The sequence below is a fragment of the Austrofundulus limnaeus genome, unplaced genomic scaffold (genome assembly GCF_001266775.1).
Source record: "Austrofundulus limnaeus strain Quisiro unplaced genomic scaffold, Austrofundulus_limnaeus-1.0 Scaffold15, whole genome shotgun sequence".
NCBI lineage: Eukaryota > Metazoa > Chordata > Actinopteri > Cyprinodontiformes > Rivulidae > Austrofundulus > Austrofundulus limnaeus.
In genome coordinates, this window is record NW_013952417.1 from 2,551,858 (window position 1) to 2,573,693 (window position 21,836).

A 21,836-nucleotide genomic window follows, 5' to 3' on the forward strand; every position below is an offset into this window, starting at 1 on the left:
CGCTGACCCTGATTAGGAACAAGGAGGACAGGAGGAGGATTTTTCTTTATAGCAGGAAACAGACATTTATAAAACAGGATTTATTTTATGTTAATCTGAATCAGTTTAGTGTTGTTTGTAAATATACAGTATTTGACAGTTTTATAGGAATGAACATGTTTGTAATGTTTGTTCAAAATAAACCAGCTTCTTATGACTTCTGTAACATGTTTTGAATGAAATATTATCAGTAAAAACTTCAAATCATGTCCTTTCTAAGGATCATTAGAACTAGAAGAAYTTTAACTCAGCAGAGTTTCTCCAAGGAATTTTTTAAACCATGGTGATGACCTCTCATGTGGGGGTTTGACAAAATCTGGTTGTCCTCAAAACATTTTGGTTGTCCAAAAAATATCTCAATAAAAATTTAATTTAATAAGTAGGCTATTGTTCTGTATACAAAGTGTAATATATACAAATGTTCTCAGTCAGCAGGTTGACAGTTTTAGGAGCTGCTTGAGGAGAACTTCCTCGTTCTCATCCTCTTCTTTGAAATAGAGATAAAAAACCAACACCCAGCATCCAATTCAAAATTAAAGTTGTGCTGTGATTAGTTTTTGAATAAATGTAAGAGGTGATTCAAGTTTTGAAATGGGCCCATCAAATTTTTAATTATGTTCAGTCTTGCCACAATAGAGGTTTTGTGAGTCATTAATGGCAAATGAGCATTTGTCACTTTAGCTACGGTTTGTGGACAGATGGTTCATAAATGACTGGCAGACATTTGTCTTCAAAGAAAGAAAGGGGTATACCCTTAGCCTCTAAATGCTTTTTATAGTAAGGGACTTATTTTACTATTAACAGCATTTCCCCCAACATTCTGCACTTGGGTAGAGGGAGAAGGGAAGGTAACAATTAGATTTTCTGTTTTACTTTTTAATAAATTTAATATTTGATGAATGAGCTGAATAAGACAAACACAAAATAGCACACTTGTTTTATGTGGGCTAAAAAAATAAATTAGGGTTTTTACATTGATCCTGTTTTTGACTATTTTGCCTTCATAATTACTAATCATGCAGTTATTTAATGTTAACCCACCCCCCACCCCCTAATGAATAATAAAATAATAAGGTATATATTCTGGGGAAACTCAGAGCTTTATATCAAAATTTATCCAAATTGTCTGAATTTGATCAGTTCTACTCCAAGCTCCAACTCTGCTTTTGCTGTCAGTAAATGTGAAAAGCTTCTTATGCCGGCTGAAATAAAAACACTGAGAAAGTATGTGTGCTTTTTTTTTGTTTGTTTGTTTTTTTGTTTTGTTTTTTGAGGGGGCCTGTTTTCTGTTTGGAAAATAAACTCTCAGAGGCTGACCCCCACGCTCATCTCAAACCTTCTCTCAGCTCCTTGTGGGCTCACTTCAGGTGAAGTGTGTAAATTCCCCTCTGCATTTCTTCCAGGTGAAGAATGCCAAAGAAAATCTGGAGCAATTCTCAACCAGTTTAAAAATGCTTGAAATGTTTGCTCTTGAACTTGAACTGTTGCGGAGATTGTTGCTACTGGCATGATTTTTTTATTTTTTTCTGTTTGCGCCTATGTTCAGGAAAAGAAAATTAGCTGGAAGAGAATGTGGCTTATTGTTGATTGCTCAACAAACTCTGAATTCTGCTCTGCATTTTTACAAATGTCCAAAGCTTTTTACATGATCTTGATAACAAGGAAGTACAGCTTTGGTGTATAGGTAGTTGAGTGTGCAGAGATGGGGCACAGAGCTGCCTTCCGCAAAGACCCTAGACCTTGCTTTGATCTCATTATAAAATGCAAATGCACTGTATCCTAAACAGATCAAAGGTTCAACTTCCCATTGGATCTGAGGCTTAATAATAGTAGCCTAGAGCGGCTTTCTATTTTGAAGAAAAAGCGATTTGGGTAGCCACTGGTCCTCCAGGACATTATTTACTCTGGAGATAATGTTCCTGCTTCTGACTGGTGACTTGCCACAGCTCAGAAAATCCTTGCTACTTCTACTTATTTAAATAAGATTGGGCAGGTATAAGCATTTGTACCTTCTGCCTCTATCTAACACCCCAAGCTTAGGTTTGCAATATCTGAAAGTGTAAAATTACTTTGGAGCTCATTCCGACACTCTGATACCTTCATCCGATCTCTTAGCCTATATCATCATTGCACTATAAAGCAAGCACTTAAATTTTAAGGACATTACACACACGCTTGCAGTAGTACTGACGTAGACATAAATTTTACAAGATTTTTTTCTCTCTCTTCCAGTTCATAATATCAAATTGATTCTCATTTTCTTTTCGAGTTCAGTCTCAATTTAATTTGAGCCAAAGTTCAACTTGGAGTTAATAGCTTTCATAGCTGTATTTTTAGAGGGTTTTGTCTGAGCCTGAATTCCTTCTTTGTTGCAGCGACACCAAAAGTGGCTGCATTCTGGCCCGACACTCACTTTTTCAGTTTGTGGGAGAGGTAGTGATTCACTCGCCTGCTAGTTTGATCCTGCTGTGAGGCGGGTTCCCATGTCAGGAAGTTCCAGCCTGGCCAACCGCCCACCAGCCTCACCTTGCACCCGCCTACTGGCACCCCACCGCTCACGCTCTGGCCCTTAGAGTGGGCGGGGAGAGCAAGCTGGCAGGCCTTGGCATGGATACATTTTGGCAGGAGCTGCTGTCCCCACACTGAGCTGAGTGAAGTGCTGACTGCAGTGCAGTACATAAAAGATCCGAGGCTCCTATCACTTCCTCTAGTGGCCTACAGGTCCACATAGACACGTTGGCTACAGTTCTATTTGAAACTGCGACTGTCACTTGGGCAGCTAATGGTGCGGTTTCACTGTTCATTCACTATATATAAATATATTTATATATATTTAACTTCTGTTATCATGTTTAACAGTCATTAATGCTTAACAGCTCCCTCCCATCTGTTCTTTTTGCTCATTTAGATGTGATGCAACAACCAGTTGTAAAAGCTGCTGATCACAGTCATCAATCGATTTGGAGAACTTCCTTCTCTGTGATAATGAGATCTGTTCAAATCAATACAGACAGAGAGACACCATTTGTGTCATGCCCCCCCCCCCCCCCACTTTCTAGAAATCATTTATAGTGCAGATAATGCAAACAACTATAGACTGTTGATCCTTGTGCAATTATTCACAGCTTCAGGCTTTTGTAGAGCAACACATTTAAACAATTTTGTATGGTTTAAATGTACTCTTTAGTCATTAATAACAGGGTAATGTGAGGATCCCTGGCTGTGGAATCTTTCTCAGTATTAAGGCAATAAAATATTGGCTTATATGGATTTGTTAGAGGATTGGATGTTAAAGTTGTTGAGCTGTCTGACGCTTACACATGACTGACATTAACCAGGAATGCAAGATTCTTTGATTTTAGGGATGGACATTTTAAGCTAAAACACTCTAGGTTTTTCTTCAAAAATTCAGAACCCCTATTTCCAAAAAATATATGCACAGTTGATTTAAAGTTTACTTACCTAAGGTAAGTGTTCTGAAAAAAAAAGCACCTAGACTGGAAAGGCAACATTAAGATACAACTTTGTGAATCACTATGGTGCCCGTTACAAAAAAAAAAGAGAAAAAAAGATTTTGGGCCCATATAAGGGCTGCATAGATAGAYGCATTAATCCTTTGAATTCTCCCCTTTTAACTAAAAATTTAAGATTTGAAAATCACTGTCTATAAAGAAAGTGTTTACTATTAGAGATGTTGATTCATGTTAGATCAAACCCTTAAATAAGCATTGCCCTTTTCTGTCATGGATTTAAAGTGCAGTTTGGCTTGAAATCACATATATTGTTATGAGCAACAAGAAATATGAAACACTTTTTGAAGTAATGCAGAAAAATCATTAAGCTTTTTAGAGAGAAACTTGAAGAACTATTGAGAAAATCTGAACTTATCAGTCCTTGGTTACAAAGGTTGAAAGACCAACACTTTGTTATGATTTTTACTTGGTTTGTCTTGTGACTGAAATTTATTTATTTTTTTCCCAAAATCATTTTCCCACTTGGTTATTTGTCATATTGTGTATTGTAAAATATTTAATTTAAGGTAAGAGTYAGGGTTACAAAAAAAACTTTGACTGCATTGTTGTGGTCCATTATTCACTTTGTTTTAAAGTATTGTTTTATCTGAGAAAGTGTTGGGGTGACTCTTAAAATTATATTATAGATAAACCTGAACAATAAATATCTCAATAAATCAAAGTACTTATGAATAATTTCATTTCATATTAAAATTGTGTTTTTCAAATTAAACTTTGATAACGCCAAAAGTATAGTACTTTGTTCTTTTAAATAGCAGGTAAAATAAGTATTGAACACGTCAACATTTTTCTCAGTAAATACATTACTAGAGGTGCTAATGACATGAAATTTTCACCAGATGTTGGTAACAACCCAAGTGATCCATACATACAAAGAAATCAAACCATAAATGTCCAGAAATGAAGTTATTTGTAATAATGTGGAATGRCACAGGGAAAAAGTATTGAACACATGAAGAAAGGGAGGTGTAAAAAGGCATGGAAAGCCAAGACACCAGCTGAGCTCTCTCAGTAATTAGAAAGCAAGTCTGCCCCTTGTCAGTGCAAATTAATATCAGCTGGTTCAGTCCCAAATGATGGCCAGGTATCACACAAGAAACATCTGCTGATGGGTAAAAGTAAAGAACTCTCTCAAGACCTTCGCAAACTTATTGTTGCAAAGTATAGTGATGGCATCAGTTACAGAAGAATGTCTAAACTTCTGAAGGTTCCAGTGAGCACTGTTGGGGCCATAATTCAGAAGTGGAAAGAACATCATTTCACCATAAACCGACCACGACCAAGTGCTTCTCGCAAGATTTCTGACAGAGRAGTGAAAAGAATTATCAGAAGAGTTGTCCAAGAGCCAAGGACCACTTGCGGAGAGCTTCAGAAAAACCTGGAATTAGCAGGTACGATTGTTTCAAAGAAAACAATAAGTAATGCACTGAACCACCATGGCCTGTATGCACGATCACCACGCAAGACTCCACTGCTGAAGAAACAGCATGTTGAAGCTCCTTTAAAGTTTGCTGCACAACATTTAAACAAGCCTGTGTAATACTGGGAGAATATAGTCTGGTCAGATGAGACCAACATTGAACTGTTTGGATGCCAGAATACACATCATGTTTGGAGGTCAAATGGCACTGCACATCAGCCCAAAAACACCATACCAACAGTGAAGTTTGGAGGTGGGAACWTCATGGTGTGGGGCTGTTTTTCAGCATATGGTACTGGCAAACTTCAAATAATTGAAGGAAGGATGAGTGGAAAAATGTACAGAGACATTCTTGATAAAAATCTGCTTCCATCTACCAGGATGATGAAGATGAAACGTGGCTGGACATTTCAGCAAGACAATGAGCCCAAACACAAAGYCAAGGAAACWCTCAGTTGGTTTCAGAGAAAGAAACTAAAGCTGYTGGAATGGCCCAGCCAATCACCTGACCTGAATCCAACAGAAAAGGTGCAAATAGAACACAGTATAATAATTTAAGGCTGTTTATTTAACTCAACCTTTATATTTGTCAGAAATATTAGTTTAGTGATTTGAGTGAAATCAGATCTTTCCCTTCAGAAAACTGATAGTACAAAGGCAGTGTCAGATTGAAAAAAAAAAAAAAAAAAGATGCGTATTAGCTTTCTGTTTGATGTTTGCTCAACCTTTTGTTTTCAGTCTAATCACAGATGGTTCTGTCTAACATTCTCTTGTATGCGCTGGGTTTTACCCTGACAGGTAGGACTAGTTAGGCAGGAGTTACATGGATTATTTCTGCTTGCTGTAATTAACAGCAGTTTTTGAAATCTTCCTTTAACACTGATTTTGCCCTGTTAAAATCATCTAAGCTGATTTGGAGATGGAGCCTGAACACAGAATACATCGTAGCATTTCTACACTCCTCTTTGGGTGTTTGTGTAACTTATTTTTGTAACTCTTCTCGTCTTAAAATGTAATTAATAATATTCATAATTACAGAAGCCTGCTCTCCCCAAAGAACAGTTGCCTCCTGTGAAGCTTGCAGCTAATTGATCTGACAGCACTGTGGCTCGCACACAGCATTTCCTTTTTGGAAATGAAAGAGAAAGGAGCTGCAGGACTAATTAGCAGAGGCTGGAGAAGGATCATTTTAAACAAGACTACAGCAACTTAAGACTGCTGATATGGTCAAAGGTGTGTAAGCCCTCCTGTTTCAGACTATCCGATGAATATCCACTTGGAGCTATTGGGATCTAGGCCCCACTGTCTGACTTCCTGTCTGTGGGTCATTTGTATCTGATGGGAATTTTAAAATGAGCAGACTGGCCCAGATGATTGGCATGTTGATGAAATCTGCATGGCAAGTAATTATCATGGAACAGATCTGGCCAACATTGTATAATTTCTTTCTTTCTTTTTTTCCTTCTAATTTTTAACCACCCTCTTCTTCTCACTGACAATTATTTAAAACCGCCACCTTCATTGCCAGACTCCCACAGTTAATAGTTTCACAGTGCTCTCTGTAACCCATGGCTCTTTTTTAAAGAAAGAAATGCAGTTTTATTTATACATCCATCCATCCATCCATCCATCCTCTGTAGCTGTGCAGACTGGTATCTCCCCAGTAGCTTTTTGATAAAGATGTCACTTTGGGGAAAAATGTGTCAGAAAAAGGTTTTTGTTCTCTGCTTTGTCAGTGAACCAGGATGGCTGTCTCGTTTCCCAGAGCGATATTTGATCACCCTGCTGGTGCATCCTTAGTGGGGTCAGCAGTCTGTGAGGGGGTAGGAGGGGAGACAGTGACACAACTGTGGCAGCCGAGTGGAATCAGTGATGGATGGCATGCCAGACTAGGCCACGCTGCCTTCTCAGGCGCCTGTATTGACAGGCGCATCTCTCGAATCTCACCGTCCGGATCAGCAGGGCTAATCCCAGGTCATAGTAGCCACGAATGTGATATGTGAATATCGCTCCTGTAATTGCTCATTTGTCAACGTCACATCTCTAAAAGAGCAGGTTTCTGCAGCCACATTGAAGAGCAAAACTTGCTGTCAGAAGAAACCGGTGACTTTCTTTAAAAAGAAACTGTTCACAGGCTCATTTTATTCTGATCCTGTTCCTTTAAATACCACAACTTTTTCTGTATTAACCACTCAAATCATGTCAAGGTTTGACTTTTCTTTTAGGTCATGAAAAGTAAAAGCAACTTTAATTTTACTACAAATTGTTTAGCCTTTTTTTTCTAATAGTATGTAAATTGTTTTGCAACTGAGTGTCTATTCATGCGTTTATTCACAGTGATTATAATCCAAGTCCTGGCTCTAAGCCCTTCAGCGTTTGCTCCACCAGCCACAAGGCCACAGCCTCTCCTCACCAGTTAATTGCATCTGAATTAGTCCATTAATGTGGCCATGTAGAGGGATGAAAGGGCACACAGAGGTGTCTGGCCTCTTTTGACCACTGCAATGTATTATTAATGGGTCAGCAAGTCTGGTAGCTCCGCATTAACTTGACTAATGGACTTTAGGGCGGGTCTGTGATTCTCTTTCAGGAAATCAAATCTAATACATATTAGAGTGAACAGAAGAAAAAAAATCCTTTTTTCAGTTTCTGTGCTCTTCAATGCCAGAACATTTTTTCTTGAATGTGTGATATCAGCAAAGATTTAAGGCATTTTCCTAATTGCATTTTTTTTTTTTACTCAGATAAACTGATTACAATTTTGGGTCGAAACATCTTGATCTCAGAAAACAAGTATTTAGTTTTCACTCAAACATTTATCAAAGAACAGGATGTGATTTTTTTTTTGAGTAATTAATATTTCTACTTTTGGCAATGAGAAACTTACTTGGTCTAATAAAAAATAATAATAAACTGTTGGCACCCTTTGATACTGCAGTTATTATATTAATCATTTTGTGATGGTTTTGAAAATGTGCGTGAATCTTTTGTAATTATAGTTTTTAATAGCCTAGTTTTATTTCCTTTATTTTGTTTTATTTATTTGAAGTTACGCTGGTCACTTAAAAGTTTTATGGCTTCATATGAAAATTATTTCTTAATATTTAATATGCTTTAAATGTTTAAATGTTAATTTTTACCCTGCAATACATTAAAAATTGCCAAGTGTGATGATTCAGATGGATCCTTCTTGAAGTCGTTTTTTTTTTTTTTATTTGCGTGTAGAAAGGGAAAATCTGAATGAGGTAAATAGAGCAAAGCCTTTATGTCAAACCAGGCTGCTGCACTCATAAGTTGTTTGGTTTTTCTTTTGTGACCTACTTTTCAATGAGCTTTATTATAGTGATACTAAGAGTGAGTTACCTGACAACAGTAATCTGAAAATAAAAATTAAACACTTCTTCATGAATGTCATCTTTGACTGCCAAGGGATAAACTGTGTCTTTTACAGGTTTAGATAAACTGACAGCATCAAGCAAATTTAGAGCAAAATTTTTGTTTATTTTTGTTTTTACTTTTATTTACCAAGTTTCTAGTTTGTTTTCTGAAATATGAGTAGTTTTATTTATTTACACACTGATGGTTATGGGAATATTGAGCATCTTTGTGCAGACAACCAGAAAAAATGAAAAGGTCAAAATGTCTTCTTGTGTTTTAGTCCTCAAATATATTTCATGCACATATTTTAGATAAAGAAGCAAATACATTGAAGTGGAGAGTGCATAAGTCATTTTGTTCACTTTCTTAATTTGTCTAACTCCTAAGTGGACAGTTGGCACTATCCCATCCCCATTAGCAGCTAGTCAGTTGTTCATTGTTAGTGTGCACTGTGTATTGTGTGGCTGCTGTAAGCCATCGTCAGAGGATAGCATCAGAGGCTCCTCTTCTTCCTGATAATTAAGTGGCGTACTGACAAACGGTTTTCATCAGATTCCTCATGTGGAACTGAGAGCAGGCGAAGGCTTTCAGGGAGGATAAGCCAGAGGACGTCACTTTGCCTCCAATCTTTCATGGCCTTATGCTGCCTCTGCAGTGAAGGAGAAAGGGAGGGCAGCCCAATGCCGCTCAGAAAACTAGACTCAATTTACGGCACCGAATAAAGCAGCTGTCTTTGTAGATATTGTCAGATCGTACCATACCAGTTTCCCAATTTGTCTTTCAGTGTCAAAGCATACAATTATTTGCAGCAAATTTCTGCCCTTTGAAAATGATTCTGCCTGATTTAAAAGAGAAAACAAAAAATAAATAAAATTAGGACAATAGAAAAATGGTTCAAGCCAGAACAGCTGTTCCATACCTGTTACAACAATAACATRAGAATTTCAGTCACTACACCTATACATATTGGGTTCCTTTAATGTCTGCCTTATGATTTCTTTTTTGCTTTCCAGTCAGTTTCTGCTTAAATGATTGTTCTAAGCAGCAAAAAATAAAGATTTGAATAATACATTAACATTTATCTGGAAGCAGTTGCCAGGTGTTACTGTAAGTAGGTGGCTACAGTTTCACAATTGAGTCGTTTGTAATGATTTGTATAGTGAAAGAGTACTTTTTAGTGTTTAGTGTAAGTCCCCTTAAAACAGGGATCCTCTTAATCATTTTAATCCCTATATTAATTTCTGAAATTGGTAATCAGTGTTATAGTTTAAAACTAGCAAGCTTGGGCTGCCTGATCTTTCATACCTCCYGGAGCTAACTCATGATTTTGTTTTATCTCTCTTGTGGAAGATGAATGCTTTTCATTTTCATGAAATAATTTTAATCCGTCAGTATCCCAGACCTTTTTCTATTGCCTAATCTTTAATTTAGCGTTGTTGTTCACGTCACTCAAAGCTGCCAATTTCCCAAGATGTCTGGCCTGTCGTCATGTCGAAGGTCAGGGTTGTTCTGCAATAATCCACTTAATGGAATCATGCTACAATTTTGCACGCTGTACCATGCAATAGTGTAGCAAGTCTAGCAACCCCAGAGGTTGTAGAAAATATTTTATTTTACTGTGTGTGGTTTCATTTTGAGAGAGAGAGTGGAAAAAGGCACAATTATTGTTCAAAAAAAAGGAGACAAAGACAGATAGCTCTCTGAGTGACGTCGATCAACTAGGCTTCATGAGTGCCTCAGTGCTTTTGTTGTGGTGTGACCTGCCTTTCAGTGTTGCATTAAGTGATTTTTTTTCCTCTACAGCTTTTCAAATCTGCTCTGATCGACTCCCAATTTTAAAAAGGGAATGCTCAAATTTCTCGTGTCACATTCAAGTCAGTGCTGTAACCTTGAGTGCACTTAGACAATAATACAGAGTTTTTCTCCTCTGTTTAATTTTTACCAGGTTTAGTTCAAGGTTGCCCTTAAAAAAGGAATAAAGGAAATMTGGATGCAGTGCCTTAGTGAAATTTGAGTTCAGAGCATTTTTCATGGAACTTCTGGACTTTAATCCCATTGTTGCTTTTGAAAAGAGAACATCCTTGATGTAACATTTATAAACTTWTATGCCATGAAGGAACTATGAGATGTGTCAGCGCAGCCTATTATTGGAGGTATATATGTTGGGGTATCTTTGAATTAGTCTCCRCAAAATTACTTGGCAAATGAAACTGAAAGTTTGCTTGTTTTCTGTTTCAGGTAAGCTTCAAGTCTGCTTTGCTGTGTGTTTAAAAATATCTTTGGTTAATGTGTGTCAGACTATGGTTAATATATTAACAGCCTGTTCAAATATGGCCTGTTATTATCGGAAGTTTTAGATCGATTCCGTATTGATGTATTTGGCTGGAATAAATCTCTCACATTTGCTTTAGATTAGTCACCTTTGCTGACGGAGAACGGTTCATACGCTACACATTTTACCGTCCCTGCAGTTTAAATGTATGGTTAGCTTGTGTAAACAACACACCTGTGGAAGTTGATGCAAATCATTGACCTGTAACATCTTCCGTTTGTTTCACTGTAGCTGCTGCTGAATGGTAACCTCACTGACTCTTATCTCTTAATGTTTTAAATTCAACTTTCCTAGATTGCACTRTGTTGCTTCTTTAAAAAGAGCCTTAATAACTTCCACACATCTGTTTTGCAAATATTTATTTATATTTTGTAATTATTTCTATTATTTTTCTGTCACCACTTTCACTACTCCCAAACTCCTTTTTTAGATCACGTGTAATCGCTTACGGAGCTAATTTCTTCTTTGCATGTATTGCCTCTGTTAAATGAGTCTATCTATGAAAAATGAGTTTAATTTAGCCAAATGTTCTCTGTTAAGGGGTTGGCAGAGAATACAATTTCCCCATAGTGTCATGTACTTTTACAAAAGTGGCTGTTGAGTTTTAATTACTATAATCCCTCAGCGTGTGACATTAGACAATCTAAGTGCAGGTGGCAAAATTCTGTCATCTTTTTGGATTTTTTTGGCTTGTATTGATGTGCCTTTTTTCTTGTGTTATGKACATCAAGCTCTTCTCATACTGAGTAACAAATTGTTATATTTATGACAGATTTCATCTTGGCATATAGTTTTGATTTTATTTTGCAGAATGCAAGTGGATACTTATGTTTTATTAAAACTACATACAAGTGTGTAAAGATCAGAGAGTGAGAGGTTTAAAACCCAGCATGCCAGCACATAACTACTAGATGCCAAGAGAGGTGAATCAAATGCCTTTGAAGACGGTAAAAGAAAAAAGAGCTGAAAATCATTATGGTTGACTTCTTTGGTATTTGAGTGTGGGCTTTAAAGCCCTCAGTAGCTTCACTAGATGCACAAAATTTTTGTGGTGTATTGGTCAGCGCGTGTTGGCTTACCTCTTCAGTCTAACATTATATTGTTAGAGAATGAGGGTCATTGCGTTCAGTAAGCCTTTAGTTGTGCTAAATAAAATTAAACAAATAATTACTGGGTGCATATCTTGTCACTGAAGCCACGAATGCCATTTTGTAGGCTATCATCACTGAAACAGCAAACTGAAAAAAGTTATAAATTTGTTTTATATCCAGTTTGTTGTTGTACAACCTTATTGTTAACTTTTGGATCCTTTATTGATCTTCTGCAAAAAGCTTTGCCCCAAAGTATTTTTGTGTAGATCACCTTATGTATGTACCTGAACATACTTTCTCCACCTGTGCGTCTGAGCAATTTTTGTTTTGTTTTATAAGCGGTGCCTTGCTGAGTAAATGCTGTGGCATCCCACATGCCTTCCCACACCCACTACAAATAGACGGCGAAGGTGCTACATTCCATGGCCCTGGTGCACATCCCTGAGGCTGAGGAGTATGTTCTGTGTTGGTGGGCATGTCACAGGGTCCATACGAAAAAACAATGGCCTAAAAATATAGTACTGTACCTGTGTGCATGCGTTTCACTGTATCTATGCTGATTCACTTCCCATTGTGGCCCTGTTTGCTGCTCCTAGATTTTCCTGCCTTTTTTTAGTGACATAAATTTTTTCTCTGCTTCTTCCTTGGTGCCTTGGTTTGTCTCTCATTCTGTTAAGGTTCAGATGTTGAAAGTTCAATAAGCTAATAACTTTTCAACAAAATTTAACTGACGAAGCATTGATTCTTGWTACTACTCTATTTAGATATTATTTTCACAAATTATTTTGTTTTATAATAATGCAACTAGCTGTGTTCTCCATCACCAGTACATTTTGTTTAGTTTTAATATTAACGAATAGATATTTTTTATGGAGTCTTATGGATGGATAGATGGGTAAAGACTTAATTTAATTCAAGTTAAGTGCTGCTTTTATTGACCCATTGTAAAACCAGTTCAGTAAAGTAAAATGTATGATAAAGAAAAAATAAAATTTAAAAATWGAAATCGTATAAAAARTAAAGACAAAGTTAATCTGATAAAGAGAATTTCAGTCATTGCTTAAAAATATAGAACAAGTATAATCTATATTGTTACTTCTGTCCAGATTTTTTTAAATTAATACTTATGTCCTTGGTTATTTGTATGTCTGTCTTTTTTCACATATTGAATTTTATTTACATTAAGAGTAAATTTTTAGGAAATTGATTTTAAATGTATTTAAGGGAGAATTGGGCCACTATAACTCATTCGTCTGTCATTTCGCTGCTGTATTTTTGAATGGAAACAGCAAAAATGTTGTAATTTTTTTAGCCTAGCCTGCAGCAAAAGCTGAAATGAATGCTTTGCTGGGATGGACCGACTTCCCCTTTTTTATGTTTTACTGCTGTGTACAAAGACACGGGTCACTGTTTTAGGTGGTTCTAGTTCATCAAATTGTAAACATGGAGTGTTAATTAATGCGTACCCTTTTGAAAGGTCTTTCTCTTGGTCTATAGTGCTTTCCATTTGTCCATCAGTTTCTTCCATCTCACTTTGCTTTCATTGACCCTTGAGATCTCATTTGAAAATGTGTTTTTAAACATATCTAAAGCTTCTTTCTCTTTTATTTTCATTTATCATTCAGACTTGCTGACAGGTCATTCAGAGACTCAGGTCTTATTGTCCAACAGATGGCACAGAAGTGTTTCCCCTGGTTCTTCTGATTTGTCACACTCTTGTGTACGCATACTTTAAACAAGATTTACTAGATAGTACATTTGGCAAAAAACCTGAGTTGCATTTCTTGTGTTTTTCATTTTGAATATCCCRTGGTGTCATCTCTTTCACTGTTGAGGTAAAAGTACATGTCGTTTTTTTACTCAAAATTTTATCAAACGTTTAGTGTTGGAGATATTGTGGCTGAATGTGCACTTTTCACCTAACTTCACTTTATTCTCAGCTTGGAATTGTGGATATTTTCTGTTTTCATTCATGTTCTTATTTTGGAAATTCATTTCAGGCATGATTTTACTTCAGTCGCTATTTTATCAGCTCCTCTTGTCAAGGTCACTGTACCATTAGTCACTATACTAGACGAGTGTACCCTCGTCTATTTTCTTACTCTGCAATGGTCAAAAGAACACTTTGATCATAAAGGCAGCAAATCCAACTGTTCTCCAGTTCCTGGGCATTGTAAGAGCTTTTCTGTCATCTTAAAGTCCCTCTTGGTCTCAGGAATTTAAGTAACTTTGCAATTGTACACTTACTGGCCTTTTTTTTTTCTGTTATACTTCCCACATCTTAAAGAAAAACAACAGTGTTAGTTGATAAAAGCCTTTGTTTTTATTTTTTTATACTTTGAAGACATGAAGTTGAAAATAATTGGTGTGAAATTAACAAGGCGYTAAATACAGTGGCATTGATTTATGCATTATAGACCACAGTGTGAGCGCTCCTCTCCTTCGACTGCTGGTGTTCATTCCTAGGTATAACTGGTATATGACGTGTACAYGCATGTCGTTTTAGGAGGCATGTGGAGTTTGCTCCCCTGGGTCCCAGCTCATGAGCATGGGGCGCCTCCTTCTCTCCAGCTGTGAGGAGCAGGGCTATGACACGGCCTGTCCCTTTGGTTCACGCTGAACGTCTGACACACCAAACGCAGAGGTCAGCTTGACCTACTTTCCCCTGGCGGCCGTTCTGCCAAGCTGCTGYGCTTCTCAGCGGGGTGGGGGTGGGGGGGCAGCCAGGGTGGAGCTGCTTACGCCTCCACTGCTGTCCTGGTGCGTTAAATCACCGTCATTTGTTAGGAGACACGTTCAAGTGCACGCACACATTTTTTTAGGTGTGTAGGAGGTATCCTATCCCACGTACATAGACGTACACACACAGGCTTGTTCTGAAGTTGGACATCAAGTGCTCTGTGGGGGTTGCAGGTAGATGCTAGGCGGCTCTTGGGCAGGACCCCCACCGTGTGCTCTGTCTGAATCACTTTGTGAGCAAGTGCTAACACCCTCTGACTTCTTCCACCTACTTCATTTCCCTTTCCTGTGCATTTTGTCTCAATGTAAAGACCTCATACAGACTTTTATGGTTAAATGTAAAGCTTAATTCCAATCTTAAACCTCATTTTCAATTAGTCAAATATAATATTTCAAATAAGATACTGTCAGCACGATTCTCCCATTAGAATATTTTAACATTCCCTCTCAACTCTTTGCCAACAACTGACCAACAGACTCCTTGTTCCACTTTGCAACGTGTCTTTAGTGATGGAAAGATTTAACTGTACACAAAATGGGATGTTGCGGGTGTAGGGCCAGGCCAGACAGGATGAAAGCAGACAGGCAGAGTTCATTAAAAAGTAAACTTTTGATGCAGCAGCAGGCTAAGGCTGCTTGACTGTATCAATGATTTAGGCCTACCAGAGGTCCCTTAATGGATAGAGCCACCTCTCTGTGTAAGTTCAGCTGCTTCTTTCTGCCTGGCATTAAGTGGCACACACTTAGACACAGGCTGTACAGAAAAAAGCATTTCAAAGTATTTTTGTGTATAGAAGTGCAAAGCTTGTTTCGAAAACCTCCGTGTTCAGACACACTATTGCACATTTATCAGGGCTTTAAAGTKGCACAAATTGAGAATAGTTTTCTCTGTCACTATCCAACATAACATGACCACACTATTTGTACACATTGTTTTATTCATCCAAACTAATGCTTAACTGACAAGACTAGGAAAGCATTACAAAGCATACTTCTATTGTAAAATATGCACAAGAGTTAAAACTTTTGTTAAATAAATCAGTCATCTGCTAAAACGGGCAACAATTAAAAAAGGTGTTTTATTACAATAAAATTGAAAATATTCTCTTTTCCAGCAACATAAATGTAAAATCTTTCTTCATTTTTGGTGGGGGTTTTTCTTAGCTTAGTATATTGTACTGATAACCTGTTGAGTGAAGTCATGATTATTATTCCCTAATACATAAAAAAGTATGACTTGAGCACAACAAATTAATTAAAAGCAGTTTATACTTAAATATGTAAATCTGTTAGCAGTGAACTTTACAGCGACTCTTAAATGTCGTGAGTGTAGGTGTAACAGCCTGCTTCTATATGACTTGTGAAAGTCTGTTTTGTATTACATTGTCTATTGTTTTTCCTGCTTTCTTTGAAATGGAAAGAAGCATTTTTCTATGTGATAGAAAGTAGTTTCTGTTGCTTACTTCCCCATGAGAGATGGATGGATGGATGGATGAGTTACAGTTACTATGATGTAATCTGTGTAGATCTGGAAGTACAGTTGTGCCGTGTGCCAATTCTAACAATTTTTTTAAATCAAACAAAATTCAGGTGCAGTAAAGATTGTTTTAAATCAAGATTGCAGGATGTTCTTAAAGGGRCAATATTATGTGTTTCTCAGGCATACATTTAAATACTATACCATARTAAAGTATCTATGTCATCTTTAGTTGTTATTAAAATGCTGTTTTTATGTTTAAATACAAAAATAAACTTTTCTTCTCATCACTTCCTCTTCTAAAGCCTTGAAATCGGCCTCTGTCTCTTTAAGAACCACCTTCCGCTTCTGTCCTGCCCATTTCAGCGGTGGGGGGGTCGCGTACGCGCTATGATGCAGTGTACTTGGCATCTGAAAATACATTTCCTCAAAGGTATTTTTAATCTGAAAAGACCTTCACTGAGTGAAAATTAGTTAAGAGCGCAGCAGACAGTTTCACTTTCACTTTCACCCGAGAGCTTGCAGGAGTCATGGGCGGGGTGTGTGGGGAAGGGGGGGCTCTGCGATGAGGAAGTTCGGCTTAAAGATACGTCCCAGGGGCGTTTCTGGTCCCCAACTGTTGTTTTGCTCCTCAGCATGGCTGCCTAAAAACGCTGCAGGATTTCTCAAACRTGCATGAATCAGTCAGAGCAAGGCTTTGGGCATGTTTTTTATGAGAGTATAACATTATAACATGACATAAAACTCGAAAAACTTGATTTTCCATAATATTGCCCCTTTAATAGAGATGCACCAATTTGAAAATTTCAGCYGATATCGATATCCGATATGATTATTGATATTATGGCCGATAACGGATATTTACCAATATTACACAAACACACAAATTATATTATACATATACGCACAAACACACTTGGGTCTTTTCTAGGGCTGCAACAACGAATCGATAAAATCGATAAAAATCGATTATTAAAAGCGTTGGCAGCGAATTTCATTATCGATACGTTGTCACGTGATTTATGCGTCCCTCGCTGCTTCAGAAATGGTTACTGGGTCAGAACAAATTTTTAATCAAACAGAACCAACAAGAATGAAACAAAAAGTAAAGAGTAAGAAAAAAATGTTAAGTGTAAATAAATCCTAATTATAATAAATTAATAATAGTTTTACATCTAAAAATTATATTTTATTTTAATCTATTTTCCTCATTCAGCAACCTATTAAATTTCTGTTATGTTTCATGTATGAGAAGTACACATTTTTTTCAGTCAGTATTTAATACAGCTGGCAAATTAAATTGTTAAAAGATGTTTTATGTGCTTCTGTTTTTTTAATTCAGGAGATTATAAAAAATCCTTCATTTTATGGAAAGACCCTCTTGAATCAAGAGAAAACTCCGTTTTTTTTAAATGGCTGCTTATTAATTAATTGTTAATCTATAAGATAAATCAACTTCAGATTAATTCATTATCAATAACTTGCATCCTTAAGGAACTTAATATCTACTCATATTCATGTAATTAAGGGTTTTAATGATTTGGTCGATTTAATCGAAAAAATAATCAACCGATTAATCAATTATTAAAATAATCGTTAGTTGCAGCCCTAGTCTTTTCTTGATACCGTAAATAATCGACCAAACCTCTGACATGGCTCCCTATTTCAGTTATTCCTGGCTACGCAGCGTCAGTATCACTATCATGATCAAACAGATGCCACTCAACCAACCATCTCCCCTCCCGAAACAGAAACACAAAGCTAAAAAGTGGGAAATCAATATTGGATGTTAATATTGGCCCAGTTTTACATATCAGACCAGTACAGATATTCTAAAAAATGACCAATTTCAGCCGATACMGATATCAATACCGATATATCGTGCATCCCTAGTTCTTAAGCTAATGTTATAAAAGTAAATAMTGAAACAAGTGTGTCAGTGTGTACTCAGTTCTTAACATGTGGCATAATAACGTTTAATGGGAATATAAATTTACCAGCCACAAAAGTATAAAATCTCAACTGAAGTCATTTACTAATAAACTACCCAGGCTTCTTGTAATGATGGGCCCATATTTTGATCAGGGGCAGAGGACATCAATGGCTGCACTAGATAGGGTTGGGCATAATCGTATCATGTGCAATTAATTGTCAGAAAAACATTAATCKATTATTTTCTGGCACTTGACGATTAATATGATTAATGCCACCAGGCAGACTGACTGGGGATTACTCCGGTCAGTCTGCTCAGTACTCCTCTCTGCTTCAAATATGATGAACATTAAAAATAAAGTTCAGTACCGGTAATTTATTTATCTATCAACACAATTTAAAATATGATGTATAGCCTGAAATCTGTAATTTTCACACAATTTGGAACATTTTTTTACAAAGAGCAAATCTTTCCCACTAAATTGGTCATGTGACTATGAAATAAGGGTGTCCAGGAACTCCAGGGAATTAATCGTCAAATTAATTGTTATCGGCAAAATACCACAATTAATTGTGATTTTTTTTTTTTGCCAATATTACCCAACCCTAGCACTAGTAGCTTAGAGGTAAAACATAATTGGACTTCCTAAATAAAAACCAAACAGGTACTGTTTTATTTCTGTAATAGCAGATTTAAAATAAAGTTTTGTTTCAGGTTTCACATCAGTTTCTCTGTGTGTTAAAGTTTGTTTGCTTCTGAGATTTAACCAGTGAGACTAACCACATTACAATCAGCCTCTCATTAGGTCATCTCTGTGGTATAACTGTCTTTAACATTGAACCAGTGATTCCAGTCTTTTGCACTCGTGGGTGTTTCCGCATCTCTCCTTGAGCCTTTCCCAGCTTATTTCTGCATCCAATAAACGACACAGCTTTATAGTGTCAGTAGTCCTTCACTGAGTAGTGTGGAAACATGTATATATTCATGGTAATTCTTCAGCTAGTCTGGCTTCAGCTGGTTCTGTGGACMTCTCTGTTCTGTCCAGTGCAGCCCTGTGTAACTTGTGTGGCTAATTCAGCCCACCTCTACTTTCCTATCAGGCAGCTGAATGAATCTTTTTCTCCACGATGGAGAAGCTTATAACTCTGTAATGAGTTAACTTTCAGAATGATCTACATAATTTATTTCCAGCCCCCACAGGAGGCTGCTGGAGCATTAATTAATATCAGGCCCTGCTATCAGCAACCATCCCAGTGTGGGATTCCTTCTTGTTCCTATTTTTGGCACCGTGGAATTTGATATGCTGTGCAACCCAAATGGAGTTTGTTGGACATGGTGAAAGATATGGTTGTCTGAGTTTTTACACTAATTGAGCTCCCATATGATCTAAAATCACAGGATCATGCAGAACTCAAAAACATTAAGCATTACTAAAACTAACACAAATGCAAAAGTTGCAACATAAATGCCACACAGTGTTGTGTGTTTTGTTGTTCTGGCCTGTGATGTTCTCACTTGTTTACCACAGTCTTCTTTGTATAATGTGAATCTTTTCATGTGTTTACTTACCTTACCATGCATCTCTCTCTCTCTTTGTTTCCCCCCACAGAACTCAATACGGCACAATCTGTCATTAAACAAATGTTTTCTCAAAGTGCCTCGCTCTAAAGATGACCCTGGAAAGGTAAGAGTGAAAAACATTATTTTAATTATAGCCAGTTAAGATTCCTTGCATGTTGAAAAAACAAGACAAATGAGTTTTAAAATAAGAAATGTGTTAAATTTCAAGTGTGTACAGTTAGTTGGCAGAATTCACAGTTGAAACATTTTTGGTGGGGGGTTTATGTGTGTCATGCTCTCCCTGGTAGAAAAATGTTGCTTTTGAAAGGCTGCCAGGACTCTGATAGTCTGGAAATGGACAGAATGCTCTTAATCTATTATGAACTTCCTGCCCTCACATAAATGCATTTCAGTGTAAAGAAAAGACAGTTTTTAAGGCAGCACAGACAGCAGAGTCAAGATCAAGAACTAAGACTGGTGTCGAAAACCAGGTCATTTCCAGAATCTGTCATTCCAAAAATATTTAAGAAACATGATCAGATTTCTTGCCTGCTCAGTTCCCTGCAGCTTTATTTATTTATTTATTTATTTATTTATTTATTTATTTATTTATTTATTTATTTATTTATTGTCTGTGAAACAATGTATAGTTCATGTTAATTTGACATTTGAATCTCAGCGGGACATTTGCTGTTTCGGCCTGATTTACTTCACAATCTCAAGCGGCATCAACCTGATTGGGAAATTTCCTCTGATGGGCTGTGTTGCACAGGAGGAGTTTATAGGTCTATATTTACCATGATGGTGTGCATAGGTCCAACCATATGTAGCCTAACCCAGATATCATCCCTGCACTGTCAGAGCACACTGTACACTCAGGGAACAACACACATAGTTATACACACAAACGCACACATGCACACACCGACACATGCATGAAGAGCTATGCCAGGCTGTGTAGAGGATGGGGACTGAATGCTAATTTCATGTTTTGCTGTAATCCTCTGATATTGACACTCCTGGGAGCTGCTCCACTAAATACAAAATAATCTATTGCTGTATGGATCCCATTCCAAATGCATGGCCAACATGCTTGCATCCTTAATGTTTAATTTGGAATTTTCCTCACTCCCCCCCCCTGCTCCCCCGAAGACAACTTCAAAGAGCTGCTAGCCGGTCTTGATATGTTGCATCAATATTGTAATGTGGCAGGAATATGAGAACTGCTGGTTGCAAGAGATATGAGAGTCATGTCGCTCAGTCTGTCTCTCTCTGAGATCGTGTAAGAGATGACAGTCGGTATTTAAGCAGATGCACACCTTTACCACCTTGGAGGTAAGAAATGTAGCATGTGGACGTTACAGGTAATCTTCATTTTAACAGGCCTCATGTTTTGGATCTGAAGGTATTTATTTTCTTTCTTGAATTTACATTAAAAAGAGGAAGCAGATGATGTAATTTATGTTAATCTATGAAAATGATCTGTGCCATTTAGGGGAACAGAAGAGGTAGTTCACATCTGCTATTGGTATCTGCTTTTTAAGGTCTTTATGGTGGCCTTTGTTTTGTGACTGCAGAGAAAATTGTGGCTTTGCTCTGTTTTTTTTTTTTTTTTTGCCCCAGACTCTATGGATACACTTGACTTGGCATTGCTTCAGAATATTGCCGTCTTTGTGAATAATTTAATGATTCTTTATATGCTTTTTCTTTCCCACTGCCAACTCTCTGGGGGCAGCATTGGGAAACAGAATCTCCCATCCCATGAGAGTAAATGTAGTCTCAATTAAACAAAACTCCAACCAGCCTGGCTTTGTCTGYGTGGCACAGTATTTAGAAACATATTTATCCCTTCTGTTTATTTTGTGAAATTTAAGAAAAAGAATATGATATAGACTTTCTCCCCTTTACATACATTTTTAACTGTAACTTACATTAATATGTGAGCATGTTACTATTTCAATTTTTATTGTACTGGGACTTATTTTTCCCTTTTTTAGGGAAATTTTAATTGACCACAAAGCCTTACGTATTCTGAAATATTCACGACCTTGATACATTCATAGAAACTGTGACAACTACAGCGTGTGTGAAGCATCTAAACAAAAGATTAGCTACATTTAACTAGTTTAACTGTTTAACCTTTTTTAAAGTAGCTTTTTATATGTCCTACTTTAATGTTTATACAATTTCTTTTGTAAATTAAAATTTTCTTTGCCTGAAATTTTATTTTAAAGGCACTGATCCTACTTTCCTTTTTTTTGTATTTAGATTTCACAGTTAGTATTGTCAGTGTTTTCACTGTGTGTGTGTGTGTGTGTGTGTGTGTGTGTGTGT

The 21,836-nt window shown here is 37.0% G+C and overlaps 1 protein-coding gene across 2 annotated transcripts in view; it reads left to right on the forward strand.

The window, feature by feature from the left end:
- foxj3 (forkhead box J3) overlaps nt 1-21,836 on the forward strand; it is an 80,728-nt gene that overhangs the window by 44,193 nt on the left and 14,699 nt on the right. For both annotated transcript variants that reach the window (XM_014002882.1, XM_014002881.1), the window contains one exon: nt 19,552-19,626. In XM_014002882.1, coding sequence (XP_013858336.1) covers nt 19,552-19,626 — 75 coding nt within the window. The remainder of the gene's footprint in view (nt 1-19,551; nt 19,627-21,836) is intronic.